This window comes from Ambystoma mexicanum, chromosome 10 (genome assembly GCF_040938575.1).
Source record: "Ambystoma mexicanum isolate Mex_15411 chromosome 10, UKY_AmexF1_1, whole genome shotgun sequence".
In the NCBI taxonomy this organism is placed as follows: Eukaryota; Metazoa; Chordata; class Amphibia; order Caudata; family Ambystomatidae; genus Ambystoma; species Ambystoma mexicanum.
This window is the reverse complement of record NC_090932.1, coordinates 780725024-780748939: the sequence shown is the minus strand read 5'-3', so window position 1 is coordinate 780748939 and position 23916 is coordinate 780725024. Positions and strand designations below refer to the sequence as shown.

At 46.1% G+C, this 23916-nt stretch overlaps 1 protein-coding gene across 2 annotated transcripts in view; it reads right to left on the bottom strand.

The window, feature by feature from the left end:
• Positions 1-23916, bottom strand: part of LEKR1 (leucine, glutamate and lysine rich 1) — a 1355278-nt gene that overhangs the window by 27751 nt on the left and 1303611 nt on the right. For both annotated transcript variants that reach the window (XM_069618435.1, XM_069618434.1), the window contains one exon: positions 10790-10954. In XM_069618435.1, the coding sequence (XP_069474536.1) occupies positions 10790-10954 (165 nt within the window). The remainder of the gene's footprint in view (positions 1-10789; positions 10955-23916) is intronic.

The following is a 23916-nucleotide window of genomic DNA, read 5'->3' as shown; positions in this document are numbered from 1 at the left end:
AAACGTATCCACTCTGTAGAGGAAAAACGTGGCTTGCACTCTACTGGGAGTGTGGAGAACTTGTGGGGGGTCCGGGGCCACTTAGAAATCGTCAAGGATGAGGTCCTGCGCTCCGCCTAACACGCGAGCGTATGCTAAGCGTGGGATAGCAATCACCAACACCCGAACTCTCACGCTAAACCCCCCCCCCCCAATAAGAGGAGGGTTGCTACCGGTGGGGGTGAGGGGGGAAAGTGACGCGAGAAACGAAACTCAATGTATGAGGCCCGCGGTCCCGTCGATCCAACTCGGGGTCCTCAACAACTTAAGACGGGTGTCAACTCAAGGTGCAGACAATGCTACCGCAGCCAGCGATGAGCCAGACTCTGATAGCGATGATGTGAGGTCAAGTGACCCAGAGTTTGAGGACGAAGTAGATGAAGCACCAGTAAGGGATACTGAGAAGTCAGCAGAGTGGGTGCCGCTAAGAGTACAAAGTGAAAGTGAGAGTGGCACAAAACGAGGTAGCATTCCCTCGCCCACCCAGTCATTAACCATGGAAGCTATGGACCTGGCAAGGACAGCTGAAGATGAACCGTATGCAAAAAGGGGGGGCCAAGATGGTTCGGAATTGAGCCTGGAGGTATGCACCGCCATGGTTCATTGTGCCCACGCCCATGCCGAGTCATCATCAAATGTCAATTACCTCCCACATCCAGTTCGGAGCGAAGAACATACACATGTTATTGATTGGAGGAGGTCGGCATGTGTGAATTCAACCCGTGACCCTCCTGAAGCTGTGAGTGAGCCCAGAAATCTGTCGGATGACATACAATAGGGGGAGGACTTACAAAATGATGAATGGAACGATACAAATTTAAACGAATTACTGAACAATAAATGTTGCAGGCATAATGAGGAGATCGCTCTAGTGACGCCAGTCACTTCAAGTGAGATATCCCCGATATACGAGAGACGTTCAAAGAGGCTCTCTCCAGGTCACTTAGATGAGTCTTCTAAACCAGTTCACAAGGGTTCATCACTAAAGATCTTGGCATGGACAAGAGTGGCCTCAATGCATAAGGGGAATGGAAAAGAGATAAAGCACCAGGCCCAAAAGGCGAATACAAACGACTTAGTGGGCAACATGACAGGATCTTCAGTCACAAATCTTTCTGCCGTAGAGCCAATTAGAAATATGATTATCGGGCCGTCAGAAGAGGCCCCCTGTGAGGAGTGGGTGTGTGCGGCGCGACGGAAGGAAAGAACATCTAAAGTTAGAAAGGCCGAGCCACCCCGCAGAAGAGACTCGGTAGGACTTGCAGATCAAGTACTGAGAGACCTAGTGGAACTGAACTCCAACTTATCGAAGCAACGAAAAAATCCAACAATAAATTGCTGCGGAAAGTCATCTCCGCAAACTGAATGTGAAGTGATCAAGGAAAAGAGTCTACTTGACATGAGGACTCTAGAAGAGAACACACCGTCCTTTGAGACCAGAAATGATGAGATTATGGTCTCACAAAAAAGGAGTCAGAGAAAGTTAAGCTCGAACTCAGACCACGATGGTGCAAACAAAAAATTTAAAAAAACCTCAAGACAGAGTACGACGCCTAATACGGGGACCCCGTGCAAGCCGATGACAAAACCAGGATCATCTGAGTTGGAGAATGTAGAAAACACGCCGTCACCCAAAAAGAGAAGTCCACAGCCTGATCATTCTCTAGACATGGACACTCCTGAAACATCAACGGACGAAAAGAAGCTAGTAGAAATCATAGTCGGAAAGTTGAGCCCGATACTGATGTCAGCTACAATAGCAGTAGCACTGCTATTGAAACTCTATGAAAATTTAAATGAAAGCCTCTGGGACCAAACAACCTTGGTCGCCCTCTTGAACTCAAAAATTGTAAAACTCGAGCTAGATCTAATAGACATGACGGCTCAGGTTGTGACAACCAGAAGAGGCAATGACATCTCTCTAACGGCTCTAAGAGAATCCCTAAAAACGACAACGGAAGACAAAAGACTCCTGGCAGAAGTGACGAAACATGCTTTAATGCTCCTCCAAAAAGATTGAGAACACACAACGGATGAAGTAGGGACGTGTGTCCCTCAAAAAAATCAGTCGAGTTTAGAATCAGGACGTACGTTGAACTTAATAGACAACAAAAATGATCCTGTACCAGAGGACAGAACGTCAAAACTAAACCCTCGGCTCACAAAACCAAAGACGATCCAGAACTGCTGTGCTGAAATAGACTCAGAAATAACCATTGTGTTGAGCGACAGTCCAAAGGACTCAAACAAAAAAAAGGTCCTTGTTGTGGATGATAAAGTGAGAAGCAGTGAGGAGAAAAGAAATAGTAATAAAGTCACCATGATAGAGAGCAATGAGAGTGATACAGATGTGATGACCGTTCCCCATGATTCATCACCAAAAGAAGGGAGGTCCGAAGAAATGGACCATAAGGAGACAAGACATAATGAAAATGAAGACAAAGGAAGTGAGAATGAAGATCTAGAGGAGCCGATGGCGTGTGGAAATGGTAAATAGGTGAGGACTCCTCCTGTAAATTCTAAAGCTGACGATTTGATCAAAAAAAAAAGAACGAAACCGAGTGGTTTGACATCTTTGACCCCAAAAAAGCAAAAGAGAGCACCGGACAAAACATGCAAAGCCGAGCCGTTGCTCTAAAACAGAGCAAATGCAAAAAGAAATAAAAAAACAACAAATACAGAAGAACAAAAATCCACGAAGCGCAGCAAACTTTTTTTGGAACATAAAAGCGCTAACTATTACAGTAAACAATACTGAACCTACGGGCACAAATAGCAAAAAGTGCAACAGAGAGTCCAGTAAGGCCGACGGAACAACGGCCCCTGAATTGCCATCCTCGAGGAAGATCCAGCCCACAGAGATAATGTACAAAAATCCCGAGCGGAGAATGAAAATTATGATGAGGAGGATGAGGAATTACTGAATATGTCCACCTACAGTTCAGCGGTGGACAATGACGTGGTTACTGAAGGTGTTAGTGAGTTTGACGAGAAAAGTAAAGCAAAAAAACACCAAAAAAAAAAAGAAAGTTGAATCAAGCGTGACAGATAAGACCCTGTTGGAACCCGAGCAAGAAAAGGATATGGGGCAACCAGGCAAGAGAGCCTTTTCATGGCCTCAAACTCCAAAAGAAGATGAATCTCCCCTAAAGAACAAGGGTCCTAATGAGGGAACCGTCAAACGCTTCTTTACACTAGAAGAAAAGCGTATAAGAAGCATGCAACGTCAACAAAATCCAATCGGGTGTAACATGCCGAGAACGGAGATCAATGCAAACAAGAAAGATTCAACAGGTAAATTGATGGAGGGGGCGCAAGTTGCTGCAACAGCAACTTTTGAAAATGGAAGAAAAACCTCTAATCCTAGTGTGCAAGAAAGCAAATCTACCAATAACGTCAAAGCAATCAGATACAGAATTTTGGTGGAAAAAATCAACTGCAACATAAGCGACCCATCGCTAAATAGATACACAGTGTTACAGATATTTCAAAAGATCCCGGCATTGAGATCTGTAAAGAGTCCTCAATTTGAAAGGGTCGAAATAATAGCAGACTCGAACCAAACATTTGTTCTGCTACACATTGGAGAAAAAAGGTTGTGGAACAGATCATTTCAAATGAGAGACAATTATTGAACGCTGGCTACCAAGTATATGAGGTAGACAGTGCTTTGGGAGGAGACAACAGTGGCAACTCAGTTGACAAGGGTTTGCAGAAAAAGCAAAAAGATTCACAGCTGCCCACACAATCGGACAACAGTGCAAAAAAGAAAGACCCCGACCTAGCCAAAAGAAATTCAGTAGATGAGGATGTGGTCGCACAACACTCACTAGAAGAGATAAAATTGAAGAAATTCAAAATAACAGTGGAGAACAGCCAGGATCCTAAGAGGGTGATGGGTAAGGACATCTCGTCTACGGATGAGGAGCCCCACTCATGGGGCTGGATAGCAAAATCCTTAAATGGATCAGCGATGAGTTAATGCCAAAAGGAAAAGTTGGTAATAACCACTTGGAATACGAGAGGGTTTACCCATCTGCTGAGCTCAGCACCCATGTTCCTGAGAAACGCTGACATCATATGTACACAGGAAACATGGTTAATAAGTACACCGTCTGTAGAAGGCTTCGATGTAGCTTTTAATCCTGCAATTTGTAAAGAGAAAGGTCGTCAAATGTCAGGTCAGTTAACCCTGATAAATAGAAAAAGCGGCCGGAGAATCAAAAACTCTTGGAACATATCGCCCCATCTTCAAATGACTTGCATTGAGCCAGTGAACAAGGTAACATCAGATAACCAGATTATTTACATTCTTAACGTCTATTGGAACACAACCTCAAAATTGCATTTAAAATTCGAAGATGACTTCTTAGATGCAATCGACAGCATAATAGTGAGAGAACCACAAGCTTTAATAATTATATGTGGAGACTTCAATATGAAATTGATCGAGAATCCACAATCTGAGCAACAAAGGAATCACAGCGAAAAAACAAATTGTGAGCGATGGCTTGACGAGATGATGCTAAGAAATATAGTAATGCTGAATCGAGGAACAAAGGGTGACACTCCAGCCAGACCGACCTGGTCACGAGGAACCCAAAACTCAATACTGGATTATATGTTCGTCTCAGGCAACATTTTCCAGGAAATCGATTCATTTGAATTGATCACGACAAACTACAGTGACCACAATATGGTGGTAGCGGAATGGAACAACTCTAACAAATGGGAGCGTAGGCAATGGAGACAAGATCTATGCCTGGTTCCAGGTCGCAACAGACTGCGTATAAACCAGTATGACATTGTGACTATCACTGAACTGATACAGGAAGCGCAAGATCAGAATCCCTCTAGGTCAATGGAATATCAACAGTTCCTTTAGATCTACAAAGTCAAGAAAAAAACGTCCTTGGCGAGACCTGCGCTACAAAAACACAAATACGATCCAGACGTAGCAGTCAGAAAGAGAGAGTCAAGAAAAAGTATAAGGAAACTACGTGCCTTAAACCCAGAAGATCTAACGATGCAGATAAAAAAGGAAAAAAATAAGTATAACAATTGGTGCAAACAGCGTAAGGCAGCCCTGGAACAACGGGATGCGGAAGCAATGTTGAAGGCATTAAACCGAAAGAACACAAGAGGCTTTTGGGACATTATTAATGATGCAAAGAACGCTGACAAGGCACTACTATCAAGCACAGTTCAGGAAAAGGATTGGGAAAATCACTACACAAAACTATTCAAAAGAAGAAAAATCTCGAGCCCGACAAAAGTGGAGACAAGTCAACAGTGGGAAATTGAAATGGGAAGAGACGACATACGAACTACCATCAGGAAATGTAACGCCTCTCGTGCCGCAGGGCCAGATGGTCTGTCGAATGCAGACTTAAAGGCAAACAGTGAAGAATGGTCAAACTTCTGTTATACACTTTTCACTGCCATAAAATAGGAAGGGAAAAAACCTAAGACTTGGAAATCTGGGATTATTGTCCCGATCTACAAGATAGGTATTCGCTCAGACCCGGCAAACTATCGTCCAATTGCCTTATTGGATGTAGTGGGGAAAGTGTTTGCCTCGATGCTGCTAGCCCAATTGACCACATGGATCCACAATGAGAAAGTTTATGATGAACGTCAGTCGGGATTTGTTAAAGGTGTTGGGTGTGGTGTAAACCTTCTTATACTGAACCTGCTAAAAATCGACATCATCAGAACTGGACGAAAATTATATCTGGCGTTTATTGACATGGCGAATGCCTTTGATGGTTTGGATAGAGAAACCCTGTGGAAAAAACTTAAAGAAAGGGGATGCAATGTGAGCCTCATCCACGCCATCCGAGAGCTGTATTCCAACACCTACATCCAGGTGAGATTACATCGGGAAGGAAAAGTAACCAACCCCATACCAACAGAGAGGGGTGTTAAGCAGGGATGCCCGTTAGGGGCTACCTTGTTTAACTTCTATATTTCTGAAGATGGAACGGCGCTGGCAGCTGTCGTATCATTTCCACCACAGTTAAACGGAGTGCCAATAAATCACATTATGTATGCGGACGATATGGTGATCCTAGATCAGACTCCTATCGGTCTCCAAAGAAAACTTTCAGCTTTCAAAATCTTCACCGAAGATTTAGGCCTTGACATCAATGTGGCCAAATCGGAGATCTTAATATTAGGAAATCAAAGAGGCAGATCCGTAAATAAAAAAAACCAATGTGGTCTATGGGTTCAAACAAACTAAACCAGGTACCACACACTAGATATCTAGGGATCACGATTAACTCCAACATCAACGATATCCCAATGGTAAAAAAACTCTTAAAAAACTGCAAACTATTAATAGCTCAAGGTACCATCTTACAGCAAAGATACAGCAATTTCTCTTACGAGCCGATAAGGAGATTTTATCAAAGTAAAGTGACTCCAATTCTCGTTTACGGTGCCGAGAACATGTTTGGGTGTGATTACAAAGTATGGGCCCGATGTGAAAGTCTCTTTTGGAAAAGGATTCTTCAGATCCCTTTAAGTACACCTACAGCCTGCGTATTGTTTGAGGTTGGAGTCTCCACCCTTAACGCAAGTATCACCTGGAATAAACTGCCGTTATTCAGGATGACATACGTGGAGGCAAACCTCCCATCTGTAAAATTCTTGTCGGAGGCAAAAGGACAGGAAAAATCGGCATTGCATTTTTGGAAACATCAGTGCAGAGAGATACTAGCACAATTGGGCACAGATGAAAAAACTTTGTGGTGGAATCCAAACCTGGTTAAAAAGAAGTTGCTCGACTGGGACTGGATTGAAATTAATGACAAAAGGTCATCGCAAAAATCTATGCAGAACACTCCTACAGAAGCTAAAAGACGCAATAGGCTTCCGTCCTACTTAACATTGTCACCCTGTAAACGTCTAAGAAGGCTATACTTGAAAATTCGTCTGAACATCTACGAAACTAAAGAAGTCTTAATTCATCGCAAGAAGATTCCTGTGGACAATTCCAAATGTAGGTTCTGTGCAAGCGAAATAGAAGATCTAAAACATGTAGAATTGTGTTGTACTGAACTTAAAACTCAATGTGAAAACTGCCTCGGAAAGGAGAGAAGCAGAGTTCAAACATATGATTTAGAGGAATGGTGGAAGCACCTTCATATTGGTGAGAGCCGATCACTGTTGATTGCTACGATGAGATTCTTGGAACAAATGCAAAGCCAACTAGAGGCGACAACACCGTATGGGGAGGATGAGACACCCCAATAGAAAACCCACCTAGTAAGTAACAGAAGATCCACTCAGCAAACAACAAAGACTGCAACCAAGGAAGATATTCACACGAACTCTTTCAATGGTCGTAAGACATGATCTAAAATGTGACGAGTCAAGTGCAAGTTCACTACTGACCAGTCTATTTTATTTGAGTGTTCTTTGCTTTTTCTTTTCTTTTTGAGGATTTCAGAAATGAGAAATATAGAACTGTAAAAGTAAAAGTTTTCAAAAAGTTTGTAAAAACTAAATGAAATAAAAAATAAAAATAAATTTTTACTAAGTACTGCCAGATTGGACGCATGGAGTTCCGCAGTTCATGGTGGCATCAAATCGGACGAGGACCGCAACAGACTCAAAAACTAATTCCACCCAGAATGTAGCATCTCTTTTCCTGCCCTCACTGCCCACTATACATGTAAGTTCCTTTTCAGTTGTGGACCAGCTCCTCAGATCCTGTACCCATTTGCGAAGTGCCGAAGGAGCATCACTTTTCCATCACATCACAATTTTAATCGGGATGAATTCCAAGTCTATACACTATCTGGTAAACCTTCTGTTTTTTTCTTCAGGAGATTTTCCCCAGCAGACAGACCTCCAGATCTAGTGCTAGATCCCATTCAGTTATATGCTTTTAGACGCGTCACTAATGATTGCCGCAAGGGTTGAATTTAGGGACAATTCCATACCATGAATAGAAAATTAGCAGGATTTTTCTTGCATCTTGGGCATGCCTCAGGGCAGTATGGGGAGAACGTATGTATTCATTCTAGTGTTAGATACGCCCTATGCAAATATGTATATTGGATAATCTTCAGTCTAGTATTCGTTGAAACTTCTTTTACATGCTGACAAATCGACAGCCACTCTGCATCATCAATAATCGTATCCAGATCCCTTCCCCACATTTATCTCGTCTCAACTATTTATGATTGTGAACTTTCACAGGATTCTGGGGCAACACCACTTGTGCATAGGCACGTTATAAATGCCTTATAATACATGTCTGCCTTGTTTAACATTTTTATATGATGCACCCCTCAAAGATAGAGGAGATACAAATACCTCTTTTGTCTGGGACACATTGGTGCCATTGGGATCAAGAGTGGCTTGAAAAGTTTGAACTTTTTGGATTGCTGGCTGTGTAAGAAATGAAGGAGTAAAACATGTTTTTTGTAGCTGATGATCAAAAGATTCACACAGGGATCCTTGTGTTGTGTACCAAGATGTCATATGTCTTGAGGAATGTTTTCAGTGGTTGTAACATTTTAATCCAAGGCCAATTCAGCTCCAAAGTGCAGGCAATTTTTGTACTCCCTGTGATTATTACGGCAGGTCTTACCATTCACTCCAGATGAGGACCATGCGATCGTGCTTGATGCCTTGGTGAACGCACATCTAGACTTCTATAACAGCCTCCTGGCGGGTATTCTGACCAAACAGTTATTCAGGCTTCAAAAAGCCCAGAATGCTACCGTAATATTGGTTTCTCGACTGGACCGGTCCCCTCATGTTTCGGCCTCCCGGCAAACACGCCGCTGGTTGGCCGTGGAGGACAGAATTAAATTTAAGGTGGCTTGCTTGATTTTTACATGTTTGAAGGGACTTGCTCCAATAAAATCAGCCGTTATCAGCCAACACGTATGTTACGATAAGGGGATCATTTGCTGTTGACTGTCCCCCCCCCCCTCTTCACTTGTTTCAAGGGGCGATAGAAGATTAGCTGTTTTTGGCCAAGGAACAGGGAGCTCCTCCACATACTGCCATGGGGCCCATCATCCGCTAGCTTGGAGTGGTATATGATCCCATTGGTCCCATAATCAGGCTGGGGACTTTGACACAATAGCTACTGAAAAGAAACCAAAATATGGGTCATGCCTTGAAACATGTGTCTGCTAGGTATCAGTTGAGTGGCTGAAATTAAGTAAGGTTTTAAGTGGGACCAACGGTGAAGCAGAGAACCTACATTGATGACATTACCCTCAACTAACCTATGTTGAAATAATCTGAAATGTCATTAAGTGTAACTGAAAAGAACCAAAAAAAATAAGAAATGTGAAGTTGAGATTTGTCAAGTGTAAAAAAGGATTTAACTGAAGACACCAGAGTAGGAGGGATGCTCAATAGCGGATAGATGCTGTACCTGTGTTCCTACTGAGTAAGCCGACATCCACTGACTTTGCTTTAGTGTCTATGAGCTTAAATCCCCATGTATACCTATATAGTTGCTATCCTATGTTAGGGCTGGCAGAGAACTATGTTTTCGTGATCATTTACTCCATTACTATTTTTCTGCATGAGGCTGGCAGAAGAGAAATGCAAATGCCTACAACATTTTGTATTAAAAGCAACACATTTTCTGCAAGGAAGAGTTTGGACAGGTGGGAATATCACCAGCCCATGATCACAAAGAGTTGCGCTGTCACTGCACAGCTCACATGGTTTTTCCTTATATCAGATTCTGAGGAAAGGGCCCCAAAAGGTGTTCCTCCCGATAGCAACACAGTGCCGACAGGGAGAAACGGGAGACATGCAATGCTTGTAGACGCGATAAGAAAAACAGTATGCATAATGCATGCTTTAAAATGGAGCATGGTCAAGGAGGCGGGCCAGAGAGCCCCCGCGCCCCCACAGCGCAAGATGAGATGGACATAAGAAAAATGAAATGGTGTGGGTGCGCGTAGCTGGGGGATAGGGGCACAATGCCAATAAACGAGAGAAATTAAAATGATGTGTTCAATGCATGTCAGCAGTTTGCTGCGGCACAGTGCATTCGCAAACAAGTGTTTGCCATGACAAACTAGCGAAAATAACACACAGGACTGTGTAGTGCCATCCGTTATTCTAAAATAATCAAACCAGCCCTTTCATGCCCCATCTTCAAGATTCCTACCTCTATGGTGATAAGGATAGTGCTATCCTTTTGCCAGCAGGCTATCTCTTGTACTGCACATATGCCTTGTACCATTCCGCTGCTGCCCTCTAATCCTACTTTACTGTCCCTTTTTTAAAATGTGTAAATAAGTGACTTGCGCACTTACGGAGATCAGTGCAAATAGGCACATGTACTTTGTGAAGGAAGTCATTGAGTCACTTTTTGAGAAGAAAATCAAGATCCAAATCTTCAGAATGGGGTAAAATACCCAAGCCATGCCAGGAATTTGTATAGAAGACCGATTCTAATGTTCTACATATTTAACAGTGGACTTCTACTTGAGTGCCACACTAGTGGTCGTGGCTTTGAACCTTGGGCTAGTGAGACACACCCCAATGCTTTTTAGACTGAAGTACTAAAACTGAAACAGACTAAAAATAAAAATCTCTGTGAAACAACACTATTTAAACGCATCCATTTCTGATAATAAATACCTCCTCAATGTCTCTTTTTTACACATTAGCCACATTAATTAAAAAACTAGGTGCATTCTCCACGTTTTTTGTTTCCTGTTGACATTCAGCAAGCAGCAGTTTTTACTTTTACACAAACCTTCTTCTGAATTTCCTCTTGTTCTTTTTGGTACATCCTTATCAATTCTTGATGCTTTTGTTTTTCAATGTCTAGTTCAATCTTTGCCTCCTCCTTCAGTCGAAAAGCCAATTCTTTGAGCTCGATTGAATGTTGGCCCCGTTCTTTATTCAGTTCAGATTCCACCTATAAAACAAATATTGATATAAGACACATAAATCAATTCAACACCAGCCCACGTTTAGACTAATTTGGCAGTGCATGGCATTGTGAACAACTCAAGCTGAATGTTATCTATGATAACTGGAACATTTCTGGTACTGCGACGTGTATACCGGTTCAGTTGGCCCAAATTGGAAGAGTACTCCAACAGACTAAAATGCGAGTTACAGGCAAATGGGATTGGGTGCCTACCTTCAAATATTTACACAACAAAGACCTTTTAGTGAGTAAAACGTCTTTCACATAAGCTCACAAGAGAAGATCAACACCAACTTATTTACAAAGAATTACAAAGCATTGGATTTCACAATTGTACTCTGTCCTCAAAAGACACCACCTAAATAACTGACTACTTTCAGATCCATTTAGTGTACTGCTTCACAAAAACGGATTTCTCACAATAAAAACAAAATTGAACTTCTGGAAGATGGGTAGTTTGTGAAGAAACTGCAGTGTTTTAAAGTTGCGCTAGCTTTATTTCTCATGGAGTAGACACATTGTTTATAGTCCCTTTTTAATCGACCGCATTCTTCTGCTGCTGGAGTTCTGTGCTACACCACGTTAGAAAATTTAGCAAACAGAGCTTTAGCGCCAACTATGAGGGAAAGATGAAACCTGGTACAACCTCTGCAACATGGCATAACAGCAAGAAAGTGAGGGAATGAGAGGGAAGCAGCGGTACAACAAAGTTATTTGGCTTTGGCGTAAAGCGCTATATAAATTACAAATAAAATACAAAAATACAAAACACAAAATTTGAGAGCAATGCTAAATTGAAATTCCTTTGTGGGTTTGAAATGGGGAAAAGTAAACCATGCAAGGGTCTGAACCAACCATTCACAAGTCATAATTTGATGGCTAAAAAGGCGACTGTAAAGCATCGAGTCATTTTTCACTGCATATAATTTGAAAAGCGTTTCCTACAAAGAGTGAGGAAAGGATAGACAGGTGTCCAAGAGAACAGCTCAGTGATATGTCACTTGCATTTCTCTCGGAAGACAATAAACCTCTAGGTAGGTAGCATCCCACAGATTGAAGACTAAGCACACCATTTAAAGGTGATTCAGATAACCTGCCGAGGAAGGCTGCTTATATGTTCAAGACGTCAGCAAGGTGGAGGCTTATACAGAAATCTCACATGCTCAGCCCTGGTCCACACATCCAACTTTAGAAGGCCCCAACACAGTTCCTCCATGTTTGTTTATAAACATAGCAATCATATTGTCCATTAGGATAAGTACTCGTAGTGCAAATAGACAGAAGAAAAAACGTCTTCTGAACTTTTCTAAGTCCACGATCTTGAGGGATCAAAAGGCTGTGGATTTGAAGGGACCTGCAGGTTGCCCCAACTATACACCAAAGGGTCAGCGGTGGTCATCTCTTGAATCTGTGGAAGAGAAAAGAGGACTGAACACTTGTCGCCACCTTGATTAAGTGAGTCCTTGCTCAGGTTAGTTTCAAGGTGCTGTTGGGTCTGTCTTACCTTCAGCCAATACTGTTGAACCACATGGACACAGGATACCAGAATGCCCAGAGCCTTCAGAATCCACTAGGCGATGATGTTTTGAAATGAAATGTCCCCACATTTTCTGTGGCTGCTCCACTGCCTGGGAATGGGTGGAGACCTTACCCTGGTAGGAGTACAAGATTACCCCATGAAGGGGATTCTCTTGTGGGGCTCAGATGAACAAGTTACTCTCTTACCTGGTAACGTTCTTTCAATGGGATGGTCCGACGACGTATTCCATATCTATGACAGTAATCACCACAGCTGTGCTGCTTCGGAAAATCTTTCGGCGTCTGCATCCTGCGTCAATGACGTCGATACACTGTCCTCGAGGGCCTGCGTCGAGCCGACGTCACCGGATGTTATAAGTAGGACGCACAACGCCCATAGCCTCAGTTGTAGTTTTTTCCCCAGAACGTGTGGCACCAATCAACTGCCATTATGACCACAGAAAGCCTTGCGGAAGCATAAGCTGCAAAACAAACAAGAAATTGTGTAGTGGGGTAGGCATGGAGGGAGCAATATGGAATACGTCATCAGGCCATCCCATCGAAAGAACGTTACCAGGTAAGAGAGTAACTTGTTCTTCGAGGGGATTGGGTCCTCCGACGTATTTCATATCTATGACAGACTCCCAAAGCAGTACCAACGTAAGGAGGTGGAAAACAATTTAGAAAATACCAATTTAGAATGCCTAATCATATTGCAGAGTAAAGGACCGCCTTGCCAAAGGCCAGATCCTGCCCATGGATAGAATCTAGGGAGTAGTGACGTACAAAAGTATGGACCGAAGGCCAAGTGGCTGCATCAGAGATGTTATAAATAGGGACACCCTATGCAGGGCAGTAGAGGCAGCCATACCCCTAGTAGAATGGGCCCGAAAGCCTACCGCAGGGTCCTTACCGGCCAAGCGGTAACATTCAGAAATTGCCAAGATAATCCATCTAGACAAAGTCTGCTTAGTCACAGCATGTCCCAAACGCCTTCCAGCGTAACCAATAAAGAGCTGATCGTCCACTCTGACCCGGGACATGCGTGAAATGTAGAAACTTAAAGTTCTCCTAGGATCCAACCTATGGAGCCTCTCCTCTTCCTTACCATGATGTGGATGAGGATAAAATGCCGGAAGAATAACCTTCAGGCTTAAATGAAATTCCGACACCACCTTCTGAAGAAAAAAGGACGAACCCGAAGGACAACCCTGTCCTTATGAAACACAGTGAAGGGTGGCTTAACTGAAAGTGCCTGTAACTCACTCACTCTGCGAGCGGAAGTGACCGCAACTAAAAATACAGTTTTAAGGGTTAACAGTCTCAAAGGACAAGAATGTAAAGGCTCAAATGGAGCAACCATTAGAAACTTGAGAACAAGGTTCAAATCCCAACCGGGCAACTGGAAAGGTGACGGAGGGAACACATTAGTGAGCCCTTTCAGAAACTGAGAAATTAAAGGAATTTTAAAATAAGAACACTCCTCAGACGAGCGCTTAAATATGGACAGCGCCGACAGGTAACCTTTAACGGTACCCACTTGCAAGCCCCTGTGGGCTAAAGAAAGCAAAAAAGACAGAACCACAGGAATGTCACATGAAAAAGGATCCACATTCTGAACCCTGCACCAGTCGCAGAACTTTCTCCAACGGCAACGGTACAAGGACTTTGTTGCCGGCCGTCTGGTCGAAAGCAACACCTCCATCACGTCTTCAGGGAGGTCCCAATCCTTATACCTCAACCTTTCAGAAGCCAAGCGTGAAGGTTGAGGGAGCTGACCTCTGGATGGAGAACCTGACCCCCCTCCCGTGAGGGCAGATCGTCTTGGTAGGGAAGACGACGTGGAGGGCAGATGGACAAGTCGAGAAGGTCCGGGTACCACGTCCTCCGGGCCCATGCCGGAGCAATGAGGATAATCCGGGAACTGAACCTCCGTAACCTCCGCAGCACTTACGGGATGATGGGGACTGGAGGAAACACGTACAGCAGTGGGAAGGACCAATCCACTACGAACGCGTCTCCTAAGGCTCCTCTTGAAGGAAATTCCCACGAGCAGAACCTTTCGCACTCCCGGTTGTCACTGGAGGCGAAGAGATCCACTTGAGGTGTCCCCCAAAGGGCGTAGATCTCCAGGAGAATCTCCTGAGCCAACTCCCACTCATGAGAGATCGCGCTCTGCCTGCTTAGAGCGTCTGCTATCTCGTTTTCGTCTCCGGCCAGATGAACTGCAGGAGATCGAAATTTCCTGCTGGATGGCCCAGAACCAGAGCTGCATCGCCTCCCTGCACAGAGGAAGTGACCCTGCCCACCCCTTTTTGTTGAGGTAGTGCATGGCCACTGTGTTGTCCGTCAGAATCAGGACATTCTTTCCTCACACAGACAGCAGAAAAGCCTTCAGGGCAAGCCTTACGGGCCTCAGCTCCAACAGATTGATATGGAGTCTGGACTCCAATGGAGACCAATAACCGCTGACTGTCAGCTCGTTGGCATGAGCTCCCTATCCCGTGAGGGACGCGTTCAACACGATCGTTACCTCCGGCCAGGGAAGCCAAAACGGAGCCCCCCCTCATCCGTTTGCCTCGACGGCCCACCACAGAAGGTCCTGGGCGACCGAGGGCGGCACCTGAACGGGGTCCGACATCCTGCCGGAGGACTGTGACCACTGGAGCTTGAGAGCCCATTGCAAAGATCTCATTCGCAACCTGGCCTCTGGCACCAGAAGAATGCAGGATGCCATGAGGCCGAACAATCTCAAGAACTCGAATGCTGGGAGACTCTGGGCATGCTGAAACTTGTGCACCATCTGCTGAATGTGGTGAGCCCTCCCCTGGGGAGGAAAACACTGCCCCAGGGATGTGTCGAGCACTGCTCTGATGTACTGGAGCCGCTGTGTTGGCGTCAAGTGGGACTTCTTTAAGTTGAGGGAAAAGCCCAGCTTGTGAAGGGAGTGGCAGGTGACGGACAGATGATCCAGGACTTGCTCGGGAGAGCATGCCCCGATCAACCAATCGTCCAGGTAGGGGTAGACGTGAATCCCCCCTTTCCTGAGATACGCTGCGACCACCACCACCACCATGAGCTTGGTGAAAACACTTGGGGCGGAGGTCATTCCGAACGGCAGGACCCGAAAATGAAAGTGCGAGTCGCCAACCGCGAACCTCAGGTACTTCTTGTGCTTGGGATGGATAGGCACATGAAAATAAGCGTCCTTGAGGTCGAGAGACACCAATCAGTCCTGAAGTTGAAGGGCCTAGAGGACTTGAAAAAGAGTAACCATCTTGAACTTGTCCTTCCTGAGGAGCTTGTTCAAACCGCGCAAGTCCCATGATGGGTCTCAATCTCCCGTCTTTCTTCGAAATAAAAAAATAAGGGGAATACCATCCATTGTTCCTTTCCGCTACAGGCACCAGTTCTATGGTGCCTTTCTCCAGCAGGGATTGTATTTCCTGCGGAAGGAGCGGATCCAGACTCTTCAAAGAGAGATTCCCTGATGGATTGTCGTGAGGCCTCTGTCGGAAAGGAAGATAGTAGCCGTGGGCTATGATCTCCAGAACCCATACATCTGTAGTAATGGCACGCCACTCTACAAGATGCTGCGCCAGCCTTCCCCCAACCGGAGAAGCATGGGCCTCATGACTGAGCTGAAGCGGCTGCGGCAGTGCCTGAGGGCAAAGAGGCAACTGCTTGCGCGGCCTTGGCACCTCGAGTACCTTGTTTTCCACCTCTGGCACTCTTACGGTTGCCCCTTTGACTTGCAGCCCCTCTCGATTTACTAAAGGACGGGTAATATCGAAAGGAACCTCCCCTCCCTTGCTGTCCCCTAGGACGAAAAGGCGGAGGTTGGGGAACTGCAGCGCCCAACGACTTCGCTGCAGCTTTGGAGGTCTGCAACCTCTCAAGACTCTCGTCAGCCTTGCTGCCAAAAAGATGTTCACCATCAAAGGGCATGTTGAGGAGCCGAGCTTGCACATCAGGAGTAAAACCCGACTTCCGCAACCACGCAAACCTGCATATTATGGTGCTCGCCACCATGGACCGGCTGACGCAATCAACCATGTCCAGACCCGACTGAATGGATTCACACATGGCATCCTTGCCGTCCTGCACAATAGCAAGGAAACGATCCCGTTCCACCCCTTCGGGAACATGATCAGCCGCTAAGGAAATACAGTTCAACAGAGTGTGCGTGAAACGAGACAAGGCACAAATGGAGTTGGCAGCCTGAAGCGCCATACCCCGAGAAGAAAATACCTTCTTCGCCCAGCCGTCAAAACGTTTGTCGTCCCTATCAGGAGGGATGGTAGGGTACGATGCCTGCTTTGCTGGGGTCGAGCCCCCTGCACCACCAAACTCTCCGGAGTAGGATGCGTGGTCAAGTAGCAGGGGTCGCCACTGGCTGGGCGATATTTCCTCGACAAGGACTTGCTCACTGCCGGGAGACTCTCCGGAGAAGTCCAAGCCGCAGCCACCCTTCTCTGCAAGGCCATATGGAATGGCAGCACCGGGTCAGTTGGAGGACCTTGGTCCAGGTTATCAGTCAGGTCATCCTGCTGAAAATCCCCAGGGGGGGGAAGACCACCCCAGGTAATCCGTGACCCTTCGGAAGGAATCCCATTCCTCAGGAGTTGAATGCTTGTTGGGACAATCAACCCACCATCGGGCAGGGTTCTCGGAAGAGGACGGGGAAGGCGACCTGTGGCGGCGCTTCCTGGAGTGCCTCGAAGAGGCAGAGGAATGGCGGGACCGACTCCCAGACCGAGAACCCCCGGACTCACGACGACGATGAGGATAGTTGTCCCTCAAATTGTCTGTTGAAAGACCAGTGGAACGCGACTTCTGGGGTTTGGCCACCTTACTGACTGACAGCTTCTTCTTACGCTCCCGCAAGGCCTTCGATGTGAGCGATTGGCAGTCGACACAGTCGTCCATATCATGGTCCTCCCCGAGGCACCAGAAGCAAGCGTCGTGCGTATCCGTCAGCGACATCTTGGACCCGCACACCCGACACTTCTTAAACCCAGACCATTTGAGACTGCTTTGTAGGTTATGCATGCAGTTTTGAATATGATCCTGGCAGGTAAGGGGAGTCAGTGAAGCCTACGCACTGTTGGAGAGATAAAGTCAAATTTGAAGGTGCTTGCAATAACGTGGGCTGCGGCGTGGTTGGTTGGTTGTCTTGAGGGGGGCCAGGTGTGTGGCTTGAAGGCCAGCAAGGAGGTCACCCCAGTCAATGTGTGAGACCACAAGGACTTGTGTGCAGAAGTCATGAGGATGGATGAAGAGTTTGATTGTCTTGAGTGTGATTAACTATAGTTATGCACTTTTTCACTATGTGCATTTGGAGGGAAAGGCTACTGTCAAAAAAGAAGCTCTGGGGTTTAACTGAGTTTCTACAGCTGAGGGGTGAATCCTTCTCCTGCATGCTGTCCAGCCATTGTTGCATGAATTGTTGTTCGGTGGGGGGACAGATGAGGACGAATTTGGTCTTGGTGGGGTTCAGTTTGAGGTAGGCTGCAAATGTTGGACATCCATGACTGAATAGTAGCCAGGCAATTTGAGGAGGTGATTGTTGTCCTGTGGGCCACTGACCTTCAGGTACAGCTGAGTGTCATCAGCGTACTGATGCATGGCCATGTTCGGGTCCTTCAAGAGAGTTCCCAAGGCATCCATGCATACATTGAAGATGATTTGGTGGAGGATGGAGCCTTGGGGACCACACACGTGACTGGGAGTTAGTTGGATCTGAATGAGCCCATCTGTAGGGCCTGGTGTCATAGGATACATAGAACCAAACCATTTACGACAGTTCTGGAGATGCCTATCCTGTCGTTGAAGAAAGAAGTGTTAGGTGGTCAACTGTGTCGAACGCAGCCGAGAGCTCTAAAGGTATTATGAGGCGCAAGTCTTCTGACAGTGATTTGTAGCACATCGTCCACTACTTGCTTGGTTGCAGTCTTGTTGCTGCACATGGGGGTTGAAGCTGTACTGGTAATCATGGAGGAGGTCAAGCTGGTCGATTTTGGCAAGTATTTTGGTCACAACTACTTTCTCAATAAGCAGCTGGATGAGTGGGAGTCTCGCAATGGGTCTGTAGCTGCCTTAGTCCTCTTTGTCAAACAAGGGTGTTTTGAGCAGGGTTCATATGAGACCTGTCTTTAACATGTCTGGAATGTACCTGCACTGAGTGAGGCTTTGACAATACAGACGATTGCAGTGAGTTGTTTAATGGAGAAGTCCAGGAGGAAGCCTTCTATGTAAGCAGTAGGTTTAAAGGAAACAAGTGTGTCAGAAAGATCCTAAGGAGACAGGAGGGTGAAGTTGGTCCAGAAGGGCACTACCCATGGGAGAGATAGATAGTTGGGCTTTGTCTTGTTTCGGGGCATTAATGAGGCCTCTAATCTGATCAATTATCTAATGAAGAAGGTATTGATTCTGTTGTATTTCCTTTTGTGAAGTCAGCACCTCAGGGACAACTGTGGGCTTGAGGCAGTGCTTGATTACTTTGAGTAAGGCTTTTCTCCCGTTAGAGGCTGCCTCAATGGTAGAGATGTAGTAAGCAGACTTAGACGTACTCTCTGAGATCATGTGTCTGCTTTGGGTGTACAGGGATATTTTTTTGTAACACATTTTATTGATTTTGTACAAACAAAATAATAACATACTCTAACACGAGTCAAAACACAAGCAAAAGAAAAATCATGAACTACCGTAAGATTGGGTTCTAGAGTTCCAGGGGTTCCTACACATAGCAAGAATCTCAACCAGTTCTGTGTCGATAGCATATTTACCACTGTACACCATTTGCCTCTGTCCTTATCTTAAGGTCACATAGCGTCCTCCCATGTTTGCCAGATTTTATCGGCCTTCTCTGGGCAACCTCAAGCCCTATGGACTCTTCGTTCCATAGTTATGCATATCTGGACGTCTGTTACCCATTGTTCGACGTCAGGCAGCACTGGGGAGCCCCATAATCTGGCAATGTTCCGCTTAATCACCGCTGTGGCAGTTGAAAAACAGAGCTTTTCATAACGTGACATTTCGACATCACCCTCCACCCCCAACAATAACATTCTGGGATCCCGGATGATGGATCGGTTCAGGACTTTCGACGGAATATCGCAGCACTGCTGCCAGAAGTGTTGTAAGTGTGGGCAGCACAATATGTGAAAAAAGTACCTTCCTCGCCCCTGTATTGCCAGCAATTGGGTCCTGTGATCTTGCCCAGCGATAGAGGGCGACTCTGGGGTAAGAAATTCTGTGTAGGATTTTATATTGGACCAGACGCAGCCTGGCCGATATGGCTGTTTCGCGCGGGTACATCAAGAGCACTACCCAGTCTTCCAGTGTAATATTCCCCACCTCATTTTTCCACTTGGTTTTCAAATTCGTTAGCTCGGGGGTGGCAAAGGAGGTGGTAGCACTATATATCACTGTAGTAACCTTCGATTTAATGCTTTCCATAACAATGTTCCTTTCCATTGAGGTGCAGTCTGACATATTGGACAATACTGTTAGGTGCCGTCGCAGTGCATGCCTGAGCTGTGTGTAGTGATATCTCTCAGATACGGGTAGATTAAATTTCGACGGTAGGTCTTCAAAGGGAATTATGCTACCATCCATAACCACATCACCCACTCTTCTTATGCCGTTTGCTACCCAGATCGGCCTCAGGGAGGTGCCCGTTTTCCCATAATGGCTGCAGTGGTGTTATTTTATTGTCCCAGCCTAAAAAGGTGTGGATCGCAGCCCAGATCCGGGGGGTCCGTGACAACATCCTCGGGGGCAGAGATGCTGATGTCTTCTGGTAAAAGCGCATTGCCATTGATGCTCTCACATGTGGTAACGACGCGTCTGCATGGAGTACGTCATTAACCACCGACATCCGACTTGCCCAGTAGTATGTTTGTAGCCTATGTAGGCCAATACCGCCTTCCCAGATAGGAGTGTTTGAAGCGCTATCCTCAGTTGCCCACCACCCCATAGAAGTTTCCTAAGTGTGCTGTCTATTATCTGGAATGCCCGGGTCGGGATATGGAGCGGGGCGTTCTGTAGGATTTACAGGAAGCGGGGAAGTGTTAACTTTTTTAACAATGAAGCCCGTCCCAGGAGGGTCAAGGGTAGGGACATCCAATGCTGGACATCTCTTGTGAATCTGTCTATGATCGGTTGGAGGTTGTCGGATGTGTAGTCTGCGAGGTCTCGTGAGACTCGGATACCTAGATATCGGAAGTGAATTCGCTCCACTCTGTATGGACAATCCTATGGGAGGCTTTCGGTCAGTTCATTGAGTGGAAAAAGGATTGATTTGGCCCAGTTTACTCTGAGGCCGCTAAAGGCCTCATACTGTTTCAGGAGTTCTGTCAACACGGGGCATGCAACAGCAGAGTTTTTGAGGTATAAGAGTGGATGGTCTGCATAAAGAGATACCCGGTCTTCCCATCCTGACGGACCGGGGAAACTGCTCCACATCCGAGTGTCCTGCAACAGAACTGCCAAGGGCTCTATTGCCAATGCGAAGATTAGCGCAGATAGAGGGAAGCCCTGCCGTGTCCCTCTTCCTAGCTCGAAAGGCCATGATGCCCAACTGTTCACTCTGGTTCTAGCCATGGGGGAGCTATATAGAAGTTGTACCCACCCCAGAAACTGTTTTCCAAATCCCATCCTGCGCATTATCTCCCACACTGCTTCCCAGTAAACCGAATCGAATGCCTTTTCGAAATCTATTGCTAATAGTGCCAAGTGGTATCGAGATGATTGCATGCGTTCCATTGCCAGATGTAATATACGTATGTTCATTCTCGTGTATCTTTCGGGCATAAAGCCATATTGGTCAGGGTGTATTAGGGTAGTTTTAACATGTTGCAGGCGTGATGCCAGAACCTTGGCAAGGATTTTTGCCTCCCCGTTGATTAGGGAGATCAGCCTATGCAAGCTGCATTTGTCTGGCGGTTTGCCCTCCTTGGGTATAACTATTATGGTGGCCGTCCTAAGGTCTTCCGACAGGCTGCCCAGTTCCCTTACCTGCCAATACATATTTAAGAGATGCGGGGCTAGTTCAGCGCCTCCCACGTTTTTCCAGGTCTCAACTGGAAAACCATTCGGGCCTGGTGCTTTCCCGGATTGGAGTTGTGCCAGTGCCGACAGTGCCTCGTCCTCTGTAATTTCAGTTTCTAGGGAGGCTTGTTGTATGGCACTCAAGGAGGGGAGTGTGATGGTGTCCAGAATCTGGAGGGGCTTCTGGGGTTCGGTACAGGTCTGCATAATACTTTGCGAATTCCGTGAGGAGCGGGCCGGTATCGTCGGGTGTGATCGCTCTCACCTGTCTATGGCCTCCATCCCTCCGCTCTATCGATGTTAGCATTTTCCCTGCTTTATCACCAGTTTCGTAAATTCTGACTCTCATGGTATTGTGAGCCTGCCTGGCGTTATCCAAAGCAATGTTTTGCAGTTGTTTCTGGGCCAGGCCCAGGGCTCTGTGTGTATGTTGCTGCCCATCTGTAAGGTGTGCTTCCTCTACCTGTCTAACCTTGTCCTCCGCTTCTTGTACTGATTTCAAGTGGGCTTTCTTCTGGGCGGTGGTCCAGGAGATAATTTCTCCCCGGAGCACAGGTTTGTATGCTTCCCACAGTGTTGTTGCATTATCCACAGACCATGTATTCAATTCAAAGTATGACGCAGTAGCAGACTGCATACGTTCAATTAGTTCTGGGAAACCCAGATAGTAGCTGTTCAGCCGCCAGATCGGTGTCGGGCGAGGCGTTTCGGTCTCAATCTCTATGAGCAAGGGGGAGTGATCCGAGATAACCCTTGGGAGAAAGTGTGCCCGAGTTTCCATGTGTATTACAGTTACTGGGAGGAGAAAATAATCTAACCGTGACAGAGAGTCGTGTACGCCTGAGTGGTATTAGTATTCCCTTTTACCAGGTTTTAAGTCGCGCCATACATCCTGAACTCCCATTGCTTCAGTAAAGGTGGCGAGTTTGATGCGTGCGTTTGGATCCCGCCCACGTAGGTGTGTGCGGTCTAGGGTGACGTCTATGACCTCATTAAAGTCCCCTCCTAGAATCAGGATGTCTGCTGCGTTGTCCACCAGTAGTGGCATGACATCTTGTATCAGTGATGCAAGCAGCATAGGGGAGGGAATAAACTGCCATCAGGGAGATTTGTTTGTTCCATAATAAACTCGTGACATATGTGTATCTGCCGCTAGTATCCTACAGTACTTTCACGAGGGTGAAGGGGAGTTTTTATGTATTAGGATCAGCACCCTCTGAGTCCATAGTGAAACCGGCCTGTAGGGCAGTTCGATAGTTAGTGTGTTTGAAGAAACTACAGGTCGTGCCTGCCAAGTGTGTTTCAGTTAGGAAGACTATATTCCGGGTGTGTCTATTCAGGGACTGTAGAACCAGTCTCCTCTTTAGGCTATTGCCCAGACCGTTAACATTCCAGGTTAGGAGTTTCAGGACACAAGAGGTTTTTTTATGTGAGGCCATCTGTTCATCGTGGATATAGGCCAGTGTCGCTAGCTAAGGCGCGGGCGCAGTATCGACCAGGTATATAGCATTGCAGAGCCATGTCATAAAGGTAACGGACATGTGTTGTCTGTCTTTGTGGGTGCCCCATTAGAACCCTAATTAAACCTTACACTTTCCTCCATTTTCCAGCAAACATATTATGTTTTGAACTGCAACAAATGTCCCATTCCCCACCCCGCACCCCATACTTCATCCCAACTCGAAGGATCTGTCGCCCGAACGATCGTCAGGGAGCAACTGCCACTACATCCGACTATATCAAAAACAATACAAGTCAAACAAACTCCACAGGAGGCGGTTTCTTTCTTGGCCGCCTATCTTTCACCACAGCTTCTATTTCTCTGTGAATTAACAGCACTCAGCACAGAGAGTTTCCAACATGGCATACTTTCGGGGAGGGGCTCAGGGGGGTCCCAGAAGCTGAAGGGGTTCCACATTCAATCTTCCACTTCTCCTGGTGGGTCAGCGACCGGTGGATGCTGTGGTATTGGTCTACGGTCAGGGCGGGCGTGTTGGGATCCACCACTATTATTGCGGATGGCCTGCCAGTCCCGTCAATGTGAAGTTCTGCCCACTTCCACGCTTCTTTGGGGTCAGTAAAGTGGACTGTTGTGCCTTTGTGGTATATCTTCAATTGAGCTGGGAACATCAGTCTATACTTCACGTTGAGCAATTGCAGTTGCCGCTTGAGTTGGTCGAAGGATTGCTTGGCCTTTTGTACTTCCCTTGTATAATCAGGGAAGAAAGCTATTTTGGAGCCGTTGTAAGTCAGAGTGCCTTTAGCGCATGCCCTTTGCATGAGTGTATCTCGGTCCCTGTAATTAAGGAGCTTTGCTATTACTGTACGTGGTGGGGCACCAGGGATTGGTTTGCCTGTTGGCATTCGGTGCGCTC